We start from the raw sequence: 12,608 nt of genomic DNA on the forward strand, positions 1-12,608 counted from the left end.
ACCCGAAATTAGCATGGTGCAAGATTAACAAAGAAGGAATAAATTTTGATACTTCTTGTTGAACAAGGTGCCGTTGCCATGGCAATGCAGCAAGCTATTAACCGTCCACAAATAATGGTTTTCCTTAATTTTTAGAAAATGCACTCGTTAGATTTTTTCCATTTTTGTATCCAGAAAAACTCACAAAATACTGACATAGTGATGCTGCTTTCATGTTATTTTAACAGAGAGATCTCCTGTAAATGTTGGTTTTGCACTTTAATGTTTTTTGAAGTAACTCTCTGTTAGATTTTGTTTTTGGTTTGTAGGCGAGTTACGCTTTTAGAAAACTACTGTTTTGTCAAATTTCACGAAATTCTAACGAGCAGTTCCTTAGAAAACAGTTCATTTCCATTAAAATAACCCGTCACAATTTTTTGCTCAAATGGGCATGCGTGGCTTTTAATTTGGCTTTCTCAGCAAAGATGAAAAGCGTACAAAAAGGCTTAGCTCATTGCGAACTCGCTTTCTTTGTTCGGCGATAAATGAAGAAGGATTCACAAACGAGAAACTGAGTTATTTTAAGAGCAAAACTTACGTTTGTGATCCATTTGGTATAAAATCAAGGAATCGATAGTATTTGCTTACCACAACCCTAGCGCGCGTTTAATAGCATCACAAACTGTGTTTGGCCACCTTAAATCTTTAGACTAATTAATTAATAAATGATTTGAACAGAGAAATATTTGACAGCAAAAGATCTCCCCTGCAGTTTGGGTGAATTGAAGTTTTCATACTCTTCAAAGCTTATGATGTAACTGTCTCAAATCACATTTCATTTTAAATTTTTAGACTATAGCATGTAACATTGGTTATATTGGCTTTGTAGGTCACCGTGTTATGGTTGCACACGATCTTCAAGCGGATGATGAAAAAGTTCAAAAGAAGGTGGCCAAGAAATTAGCAAGACAACAGGTCAGAGCACAAACATTACACAATACATTAGAATATTTTGACATTCTTGTTCATTAACAGCAGCGGTATTGCAAAGTTGTTAACATCTGGTTCCCATAATTATAATAGTAACATCCCTGCAATGACATCTCCTGGCGCTGGGCTAGTTAAATTTATTACAGGTGTACCCAAGGTGTATTAAATACCCTAGCCTGCTATACGCACTGTGGATATGACTGAATTTTTAGTTCTACTCTGTCCAGTACTGTAACATACTTTTCAAAAATAGGAGGTCAATTTTAATTGCTTTCCCATGTTGAAAAATAAATATTGTAAAAATACTGTGATAATCAAGCACCAGGGGCTAGATGGCTGACATTTCAGACTAGACCTGTTGAAGGTTCATGATTTACACTGACAATTGGGAAAAGAATTGAGAAACATTTAATATCTGTCAAAGAGGAATAGTTTTTAACAGTCACGTGACAAGTGTGTGCATGCAAATGGTGTTTCACTGGTGATATTCTCAGTATTAGAAGAAATTTGTCATAACGTTTGGGAGAACTACAAGAATGCTGGTGAAGTTAACTATCAGAAAACCCTTCTTTTATTTATCAGTTTTATTATTTTTATTGAATTAATTTATTGTTATACATTTTTTATCTCACAGTTTATGTCTGGTGTGATGGTCTCCTTTGCAGGACTATAAATTTTTGAATAAAGGTTGAATAAAAGTTGTAAACTCATCAGTCTGAAGTATGCTGGTATTAAAAGAGGTGCAATAGTTTGTGATAATCATGATCAATGTTTCCAATATGATATACCAAAATTAACTATGCACTCCTGGCAGTACCAGCAGCCATAGAAGGCATCTGACAACTATATCAGCAGCAGGCTGGTCCTATAGGACAATAATCAATAAATTTGGTTTTATCGTGCAGGTTCCTCAACGAACCTCACCGCAGAAGAAAGTTGGTTTGTTTTCTCATCTCCATCAATATGAAAAGGATTTATCTTTAACCCAAGAAATCAGGTACAGTTTAATTTTATACATATTGAACTGATAACTTGATAAATAGATGTGCTCTCAGCTGGTTCCATGAGTCTGATAAATGGATAGGATTTTAATCCTACTGTACATCATAGTCCCAATAAATTGGTTTTGATCTTCAGGGGCTGGGAGGGTACCCTCTCCCCTCCATAATTCAGCAAATATTAAAGCTTTGGCATTGAAACTTGGAGAGTAAAATTAATAGTTTTTTCAAAAAGTGTTTCTCCTAGAGCAGGAGCTACACTCTAAAAATAATGTCACATGAGGATAATTTGATGTCATGATTTCAATAGCATGGCAATTTCTTGATTTTCTGCACACCTCCTAGAGCACCAAAATTAACCAAAAAGTAGGATAATTTGAAACTGGGAAAAACCTGTTCATGAAAATATAGTTCACATCAAATTCCATGAACTATCACACCAAAAATGTTCCCAGAGAAATTTCTGAAAACGTCACAAAGTTCCACGGTGTTTGCCATCACATTACCTTATAAAAAAATGTTCTTTTGTGCACAACGTTCCAAACTTTTCTGGCAGCATTTCTGTGTTAATTGTCAATTTGCTCAGAGCAATGTGCAACCAAAGCAAACAAAAGTTTATTTGTTTGCATCATTTGCATGTTTGTGTGAACTTTTCCTTGAAGAATATTGTTTACAAAAACATTGTTCTCCCAGTTTAAAAATAACATGAGTTTGGTTGGGCTTGGTTTCTGCCACTCCCTCGGGTGCAGCTTTCCCCTCTCTGGGAGCGAGTGTGGGTTCATTTCCCGAACAGTGCCTGGTTACAATTGAGCCTTATAAAGGTTAATTTGTTCTGTTTCATTCTTGTGTTCAAATATTTTATACATTTTGATGTAATTATGTGGAAGATTCATTGTTTCGCTTTTTTTATATCAAGCACAGCAATGACTATAATTTTTTTTCTCATTTATTTGTATTATGAGCAGTTTATCATATTTCCTTTAAGGGCTAAATGTTTGGTCATTTTAAACATGGAAAAAGGATCATCCTGTTGAAGTTTTCTGCCAGCAAACAAGTTTTTTACATGTACAGTGTACCTTACAAAGATGCTGAGAGTAACCTGCCAATCAAAATACAATACTGCAGCAGAAGTTTGCAAAGTGGCATGCAAATGAACTGCAGTTAAATGTTCAACATTGCATCCCCTCTTCCTGGTATTGATAGGGTAAAGATTACATGCTTATTTTATGACTAGTTACACCAACATGAGATGGTATTGGGTGCTCAATATATATCTCTAGCTGAATTTTTGGAAAGCTGGCCAGTGACAACTTAAACACTTATTGTGAACGACACCAAAACACATTTTGTTCTGGAGAAGGTCCAGAATTACGCCAAAGAGAGAAGAGAAGAGAGGAGAGAGAAAAAAAGATTACACAACTTTATGTTTTTATATTGGCAACTGTTTTTGTATGGCAAAATTTAAACCATTCACATCATACCCTCAAACACGCGTGGCTAAGCAGGCCTGTTTTCAAAAATTCAGCTGTGTGTTTATGGAGTTATATTGTGCTGGCTGAACACAGTGTGTGCATGCAGTGTCTGAGGGGAGGGAGAGGGCGAAGGGAATTAATTTTATTTTGCTGGCTGAAAGTACTTTTTATTTCAACAAAGTCTGGGGAGTGTAGGGAATATCCATCCTGCTATTATCACACTTGGAGTCCAGTATGCCAAGGGAATCATTTGTGGATCCAATGCAAGATGTGTGGCACTTCTGCTCGCTTTTAAAAAGGTTAGGTTTCTATTGACTTGTGTGTTGGTACAGTCAGTCAGTGTTCAATAATGGCTTGAGACATTTTTGCAACACAACAGAGGCAGTGTTCTTCTAATGGAAATTAAAAACTCTCCAACTTATAGGTTATTACAATGGGCAGTATATAACAGCACATGAGGGTGTACTGGTGGAGAGATTTTAAGTAGATCGAGAGTAGTTTAATAGGAATCTCATTTTTCAAGTTTCCAAAGTTTCCAATTTATTGCTGCTGTTATTTGTGTTTTGGATTTAGGTTAAAATTATAGGTCCTCCAAAGTGGCTTGATCTTCCGGTTCTTATCTGGCCCCTGAAAAGGGTGGAAGGCATAAGAAACTGCAGTAAACCAAACTCCTGCCTTGTGAATAGTTTTACTATCGTAGATTAGTGTAAATCTAGTAGTGTTCTATCACGAATGCTGTTCTCTTATTAGGTACGCTACTCACTATCCATTCTGTTGTAGATGGTGAGCAGAGTAAGTAGTGCATGGTGTGACCTACTTATATCATTATTGAATAAAAACGTGAACCTGTCTTGTTAAGTTTTGAACAACTAGTAGATTGATACTAAAACAATAATTATTAGATTATTTGCTGTCAACTTCTATGCGTGACAGTTGATTTGGGCTTCACCCTCATCAATTATCATGCAATAGAATTTTCGAGCTCATAATCTAATTGTGAAATATACATGTAGACAATCCCAAATCCCAAGGGTAAAAGGAATTGCTGAAAACAGTTCCTGCTATATTGAACCCTTGGTTTTACAGACAGACAGGAATTGACTGTTTCCTAAGAATAGCTCCTCTTTAAGACATTGATTGCAATGCATGTGATTGCCATAACAACAAAATTGTGAAACAAAGAAGTGACACAAAAATGTAAAATGTGGAATTTATGAATTAAGGTATCACCCAAATGTTTCATTTTAATTTTCATGTTGATTTTCATTTCTTTTCTGCAGTTAATTGCAGATTATGTTACACCACCTCAAAAGGAACTGTGCAGAGATCTGGATGCTAAAATTAAACCAAACATTAGGTAAAGTATTAACATGCCTGTCAGTGTCTTGCCTTGTAGTGGCCTGCAGTTAATCTTTTACAGTTATCATTTTTAGACAGAGGAAGGCAAACTAGATAATGAACATGGTATCAACCTTTGCTTTTGCACCCGACCTCAATTTCAAATTTCTCAGGACTCCAGTTGAAATTCAAATGAGAAAGCAATGTCATTGAGTTATGAGTCATAAGTGCCTGTTTGATATGCCTTATTGTGACTGCATGATGCAGTTATTAGTCATATGGGCCTATATTGATTTGACTATGTGACTGCTATTCAAACAGCCACATTTCACCCTTTCTCACATTGGAGTCTCCAGAAGCTCAGTGGTTAGAGCATCCGACTAGATCACGGAGGGTCGTGGGTTCAAATCCCATCTGGAACTCGGATCTTTTCCAAGTTTCCTATGATGCGAAAACTCATCATGATGTAATGTCATTGAAGGATCTGATTGACTTGGAGACTTCGGAAGGTTAGGAAGCGGATTAGTACTCATCTGGGTTAAAAATCAATCAACGTTTTTGTTAAAAGTGTTTGCGGACTCCTGCAAATTTGAGGTTGGAATTAATTACTAGTCAAGCTGAAAAACAGCAGTCATATTCATGGGGGATTCACCTTTGCACATAAAGGGGACGATTATCTTCACTCTGTAGTGGTCAAGGGTGTTAACATATTATAAACTTTCAATTTGACAATAGTTTATTTATTTCTTTTTTAAAAAATTTGAATTGCAGTTTCTTGACGCAGTGCCGGCCTTTGTCAGTTAGTATGGGTAATGCTATTAAATACCTCAAGCTGCAGATCACGCATTCACCTCCTGATATGCCAGAGGAGCAGGTACACTTCATGATGGCATAAATGATAAGAAGTATGAAGTTTGATACATGTCCGGGAAGTGCACATGGAATGGTTTTCCTGGAAAGGGATGTGTATAGTGTTTTGTCCAAAAATTTGAAAATACTACAAACGGCCCAGATTTAGTATGTAGTGTGGATTTTGTGCACTAAAGCCTGAATTTAAAAGGATTTCACCACGTTAAACTACCACTAAATGTACACATAATTTCTAGCAAATTAGCCTTGGAACAGGAAAATCAAAACTTACTTCCGTTTAACACGCAAAATCCGCAGAAATAAAAATAAAACTGGGTAGGTCTGGAGCATCTGGCCAAAACAAGCAACAAGCGGTTTTTTTCGCAGGAAGGCCTTCAATTGCAAGTTCAATATTTTTTTTCAGTATCCAGTTAATAGTGACCACAGTCTATGCAGTTTCTCAAGTCAATTGGTTCAAATCCTGTATAAGTCACAAATTCTGATCCGTACAATCCTGTAAAACTGTTGAGCTGATCTAACAGTTGCCTTGAATATAGTCATTAAATCTGACCAATGCCTTGAAAATGTCCTGAAAGAGTCTCGAAAAGGGCTTGAAATTTGTTATAAATACGTTCTGCTCAATCTCTTTGCTTTGTACCCCCAAACTGAAATTCTGACAGCGTGAATTGTGAAGAAAATTTGTGATCTCAAGAACATGCCACGAGATTTGATTCTTGAAAATTAACAGTCATTTCGTCCTTGAATAGTCTGCCAAAACTGTGCGGATCATGTTTTAAAAGTTGTTTTGTGAGAATTTTACAACCACAGTTTACTAAATTTACTAAATTAAAGCAAGGTTTTTAAATTAGATGTTTTGTTTTTAGCCTGGTGAATGAATGCTAGGTAATTTTTCAGTCAGTGACACTGGCATGCTTGGAAAAAGAAAATCCGAGTTCTCCGGCCCAACAAGAGTCGAACCTTGTTTGGATGTTCTACCACTGAGCTGCAAAGAATGGTACACACTACATGGTGGTATATGTGAAAACATACGCGAAAAAACATAACATTTCATTTTTTTGTTGTTGTTTTCACATATGCCACTCATCGACATTCACATCATTGTCGTATGCAGGATGTTTTTCCCATGAACGTAGTTTAATGGCCTTAGCTCCCACGAGTCTCCTGTAGCTCAGTGGTAGAGCATCCGAACTAGTAATCGGAAGGTCTTAGGTTCGACTCCTGTTGGAAGAACTCGGATGTTCTTTTTCCGAGTACATCTATCACGATTTCTCAGGTAATGTCATTTTTGTTCTGTGTTTAGGCAAAAAGGACTCTCATTAACACCATCGATAAGTTTATCCAGGAAAGAATAGTTCTGGCGGGAGTTGCTATCTCTGAGACGTACGCGAGAACCAAGATAAATGATGGTGATGTGATACTCACGTATGCTTGGTGAGTTCAATTTACTTTTTATTTTGTAGATAATCTACGTGTTTGTAATGGCTGTCATATAGAAACAAGGCGCCAGGAAGGCGACCTGACAACATTGCAGAACTGACGAACGCTAAGTATTAATAGAGCGGTTATCAACGGAAAGTCAAAATCAAGACCAAATCAATGTTCTCAGCAATGGCCGAAAGTAATAACAGAATAACACAAAGAACCAATTTCAGCTTGAAGTGTATGCAACTAAGGGTGCGCCTGATAGACCCGGAATACATGCAATGATAACAAGAAATCCCTCATAAGAGGTTTTTGTAGTCACTGGAGTACAAAATCGCTCTTAAATTATCATGTGCCAGTACCAATCACAGAGCGTAACAATGCAAAACCAAACGAAATTGCGAAATTACTTTCGACACTCAATTGAAAACCGCTCTATAGCCATAAATTGTATTTCATTTCACAATAAGTATCTTTAATGGACTGGCCCAACAGGTAGCAATGTTTAATTTAAAGCCGGCGACACACCTGGCGATTTTATACGCCGATCGCCGCGATCGGCGAAAGTGGCCAGGTGTGCCCGGTGCAGCGATTGCGATCGCTGCGATCGGCGTATAACATTCGTCGGCATTCGCCAAGTATGCCAGTTCCTGCGATTTTGTACGCTCATCGCTGCGAATCGCCAGTAAGTCAACCAATCAGGTTAGGCGATTTTATCACACGACTTTCGATAGAGCCCGGGAACAGGGTTGAAGTGTCACATCCCCGCGATCGGCGAAAAAAAAAATCGCCAGGTGTGTCCTCATCAATCGGTGGCGATCAAATTCTCCGCCATCGGCGTATAAAATCGCCAGGTGTGTCGCCGGCTTAAGCGGACCAGTCATACATTAGCCAGAAGGAACTATTTTAATTATATTTTAATTCAAGAAGAAATTTTAGTAGAACTTGGAAGACACAAGTGAATAGCTAAAAGGAACTAGTGGATCTAAGAAGTTTAAAAAAGCAAAGCGAAAAAGGAGGAGACTATCTTGCTCTGTTTGCAGTTATTTACTCAGTCCAACTTTTTAAATTATCATTGGCGTATGAAAATGGACGTTTTCGTTTTAAGATAAGTATGAATATCAGCGTCATCCAGTCACCTTTTTAAGTACGTCGCTAATGATTAATGTCCATTGTGCTTATCTTGGTAAAATTGCTTCGAAATCATGCATTACTGTATATTTGAGATTTCTTAATCGTTGTATGTTATGTATGTTTCTTTTGTTGATTGTTCAGCTCCTCGTTAGTATTGAAGATTTTAAAAGATGCATACGATGCAGGAAAGAAGTTTAGGGTGGTTGTTGTTGACTCAAGACCAAAATTTGAAGGTAGACTTCCTTTCTCCACAGAAGCCTCACTTCTTTCTTCATTCTTCGACGAACGCTAATGTCATTTGACTTTGACGCAAACTCGCCTTTGCCGCAATTTAGTGACTAGTAATATTACCTTTGTTTACAAATCATCTCTTATAGGTAGTGACTGGTAATCTTCCCATTGGATACATATCATTACTTATAGAATAAATGGCATAGAGTAAACAGCGACGCGGAACTTGGATTCAAAGGGTTAATATACCGACAGTAGCGTTAATTATGCATTATGATAAGGGCTTTCAATTGGACAACAGAAGGACCGTGCACCGCCGACACAGCGGCAAAATGAGTGCGCATGCTCCGGAATTTTTGTGATTGAAGCTCTGCACCGCCAAGGACGGATGACTTCCACGCCGGGATAAATATGGCCTGCGTAGCCGCCGTTTCCTTTCCAAGCGAGAACGAGAAGCTTTCTTTCGTAGAGAAGGGAGAAATTGAAAAGACATGTCGACAGATGAAAGACCGCTCTTATAAAACATTGTCAATTCATTGCTTAGTCGTAGTTTCTCCAATAATTGTCAGTTCAGTTGCACATGCGCAGTGCAGTGATACTGCTGTTGCTAGAGAAGAATGAAGATTAAGGCGTGCTCCTCTGAGATCTGACTGTCTTCTTCACTAACTAAAGCTGTTTTCTACTTTACTGATCACACATATATTCGGTATACAAGATTGATTAGAAAATTTTTTCAGCGAGTCTGTGTACTTCCTCTACGCAGGTCGAGAGTGTCTACGAAGATTGGTAAAGCACGGAATCAGATGTTCATATGTGCTAATTAGCGCCGTGTCTTACGTTATTAAAGAGGTATGTAAGCAAATTGAGTTTGCCAGGTGAAGCGCTGAGGTTTGTATCAAAGATGGCCTCCGAGAAAGCTCTACCTAGTTGTAGATAAATACGGTCGACCCTCCCGTAAACGGACACCCTTGGGGCCAGAAAAAGTGTCCGCTTACAGGAGGTTTAAAATGTAGTGTTTGTGTGAAGCTGAGAACATGACTAAGTGTCCGCTTACGAGAGGTGTCCGCCTACGGGAGGTGTCCGTTAGTGGAGGTTCGACTGTATGGTGTGTCGCTGGACTTCTTTTCCAAAGCTTTCCTTACGTCCTCTCCCACCCCTCCGTAGGTGTCGAAGGTGTTCCTTGGTGCCCATGCCCTTCTCGCCAATGGTTATGTGAAGTCACGTGTTGGTTCGTCGATGGTTGCTATGATGGCGCATGCGTCAAATGTTCCAGTGCTGGTTTGTTGTGAGACATACAAATTCTACGACAGAGTGCAGACTGACTCCTTTGTTTCCAATGAACTAAGTAAGTAATAAAAAGATCTTTTGTTTTAAATCTTTTCAGTGGTAGTTTCTGTATAGTATATCACCGTGGAAGCTTCCGTCACAGAATCCCTGTTCATTGAGTTGTGGTTGTCTTCCCTTTGTCTGTTTAGGTGACCCGGATGATCTAGTACCACTGACCAGAGAGAGTGCAGATGTTCTATCTGATTGGAGAGACGTCAATTCGCTTCACTTATTGAACTTAGTGTATGACATCACACCGCCTCACTTTGTCTCCATGGTGATAACTGAAGTGGGAATGATTCCCTGTACGTCTGTTCCAGTGGTGCTAAGAGTGCAGAATCCTGACACACAATAGTTCAGTCGATTGCGCCGCGAGAAGCTGGCGTGGATAATTTCGGAATACTTGCTGTTTCTCGGGAGCCCTTCGGATGCTCGGTTATCAGTCGGGTGTCAATCGTATCGCTTCAAAATTAAGCACCACGACTGATTAAAGTACTAGAAAGACGAAGTCTCTGATAGAAAAACACGAAAAATATGAACTTTTATTTTGATTCATAACTTTTTAACTTGATGCGAAAACCAGCAGGACGGAAAATTATTGCATTGATCGCGAGAATCGCTTTCCCGCTGGATTCGCATGTTGGCTTTTTCCAACGGAATATTGTAAATTATTATCTTAGGCTATTATTTCGGCAATATGCACTTAAAATTATGGCCAAATTACACCAAGCAATACTGAAATAGAAAGGAATAAAAGAAAGAAAATCCTTGATTTTCTCGACAAAAGATCTACCCATTATTTTGTCCTGTGTGTTTTCATAAACCGACAAAAAAAAGGTTAGCGATTGAAGCAAAATACACATTCAATATCAAAGCAAGAGAAATGACTCCCGTATGTCCCGTAGTATTACGTCCTTATGTAATTTTAAACAGTGTTGTGTTAGGGTTTGAATTTTTGTTTTCAATACGCGGTGATAGAAAGGCCCCACAATAATCTACTGGTTGCACGTTATTGTTCTGTTCCAGATTAGAAACAAAATATTAATTTCGTCCTGAGCGCGGTTATCAAAACACGCAAAATCTATCTTCCATGTGTTCGATTATTCTTTCAAGGATCCTGCAGTAGTTTCCTGGTTCTATAAGATCACATAACTCAACGTAATCTTGTTTAAGTTCTTTCAAACTGAACTCGCGAGCCTCGTGAACACAGACTGCTATAAGTTTCTCCATTCTATATTCCTGGGCAAGAATTAACAAGGCCAGTACTTGTTCCTTCACATTGTTCAACGACTCCTCCGCCAAAAGAGGAAAAATTCTCTGAATACTCAGTTGCCCGGCACAAACGGATCCAGATACACTGACTAGGAAATCTTCGCATTTGCGAGTTACAATCTCCATCTGATATTCATGAGCAAGTTTCAATAACAAGAAACAGTTATCAGTCGTCACAGGCCTCTCTGCATTGGAATAAACCATCAGAAGCATTTCCTGGAATTCATCGCTTCTTTTATAAGGAAGAGAGATTTCTGTTTTTGCTTTTTCCGAAAAGTTTGATGTAAACATTTTCTCAAATACAGGAGACCACATCGCCAGGACCCAGCGGTGAACGTAAAACCTTTGTTCGTCGACCAGGAATACTACATCAGTTGATTTCCAAGGCTTGGAAAAATCGGTTTCATTTAACACGCACTGCTTCTCCATTTTCTCTCTGATCTCATCCATAGCTCGCAGTAAATAAGTTTCAGTTTCTGCTTCAGCGTCCATTCTGTGATAGCCAACGCTATTTAACGCTCGCCGAATTTCGTTTCTTTGTTTATAATTTCTTTTATTTCGTGTCAGGACCGGTACATATCATGTTTATTCAAAGAAAATCATTTGCTAAACAATTACTGGCTCGTGGGACAATGGCTTGAAGTGTGTTCCTTGCTAATTACATCTTCGCTTTGGATGGAAGCCTATAATTATTTCATGATAAGAAATTCTTAAAGTATTGAAATGTTAGCATTGTTTTTCTTCTTTTCGCTTTATTGAAATGAGTTTTGCATCAGATATAACTCGTAGCTCAAACAAGAAGAAAATGCTTGTTTCGAATGTTGCTGTAGTGCCTTTAAGTACCGTAATATATGCATACGCTGGGGCTATTGAATTTGTAGGAATCGAATTAACCTGTAGCCCAGAGCGTTTTTCTATATGATCACTGAAAACAGTGCTTGAAGACTGAGATGATGGCAGTGTTCCGGTTCATCAATAATGTTATGAAAGGTGGCCTGCGCAATTGACCAAGATGGCTAAACGGGTTTATATGTTAGCAGTTGCTAAGATTGTCCCCCGTCTCTGACCACCCGTGTCATTTTTTTATACGCCCGCTTCCATGGCTGGGGCTATTGAGAGTTGTTTTAGGGTAATACGAATATTATTTGCTGATTTCCATTATAAAGGAACAAACTCACACGCGCAACGTGGCTAATTTGAATGTAAATAGCTGATGCTAAGGACGCTTTAATCAATGCACTCAACCTGCACTTCATTTACGATATAAACAAAGAAATACGCCCAATATCGTGCGTTCACATCTTAACATTTCTGACTGACAAGAATGACTGAACGATATTTAACACCCCTCTCCAGCAAATTATCCGTTTGAGCCAGCAGGCAGTTTTTTTCTCGCCGGAGCCGGAAGGCAGTTTTTTTCTCGCTGCGACGTTACTTTTCTTCCTGGTCTGTTGACTCTATCCCTAAGAAACGACTGCTAGCTGGTGTACTTGGTCTGCTTTAGTGAGTCCCCAAAACAACAGGACCCAGTTGTTCAAAGCCCGATTAAGGACCATTAAGCTAATCATATACATAA

At 38.5% G+C, this 12,608-nt stretch overlaps 1 protein-coding gene across 2 annotated transcripts in view; it reads left to right on the forward strand.

The window, feature by feature from the left end:
• Nucleotides 1–10,546, forward strand: part of LOC146450377 (translation initiation factor eIF2B subunit delta-like) — a 28,054-nt gene extending 17,508 nt beyond the window's left edge. For both annotated transcript variants that reach the window (XM_085100393.1, XM_085100394.1), the window contains exons 5-14: nt 869–954; nt 1,875–1,966; nt 3,621–3,738; nt 4,720–4,796; nt 5,549–5,651; nt 6,948–7,078; nt 8,345–8,436; nt 9,198–9,283; nt 9,599–9,779; nt 9,910–10,546. In XM_085100393.1, the coding sequence (XP_084956519.1) occupies nt 869–954; nt 1,875–1,966; nt 3,621–3,738; nt 4,720–4,796; nt 5,549–5,651; nt 6,948–7,078; nt 8,345–8,436; nt 9,198–9,283; nt 9,599–9,779; nt 9,910–10,115 (1,172 nt within the window). In that variant the 3' untranslated portion in view covers nt 10,116–10,546. The remainder of the gene's footprint in view (nt 1–868; nt 955–1,874; nt 1,967–3,620; nt 3,739–4,719; nt 4,797–5,548; nt 5,652–6,947; nt 7,079–8,344; nt 8,437–9,197; nt 9,284–9,598; nt 9,780–9,909) is intronic.
• Nucleotides 10,547–12,608: the final 2,062 nt, after the last annotated feature.

Source organism: Pavona decussata, unplaced genomic scaffold, assembly GCF_977016875.1.
Source record: "Pavona decussata unplaced genomic scaffold, jaPavDecu1.1 SCAFFOLD_468, whole genome shotgun sequence".
Lineage (NCBI taxonomy): Eukaryota > Metazoa > Cnidaria > Anthozoa > Scleractinia > Agariciidae > Pavona > Pavona decussata.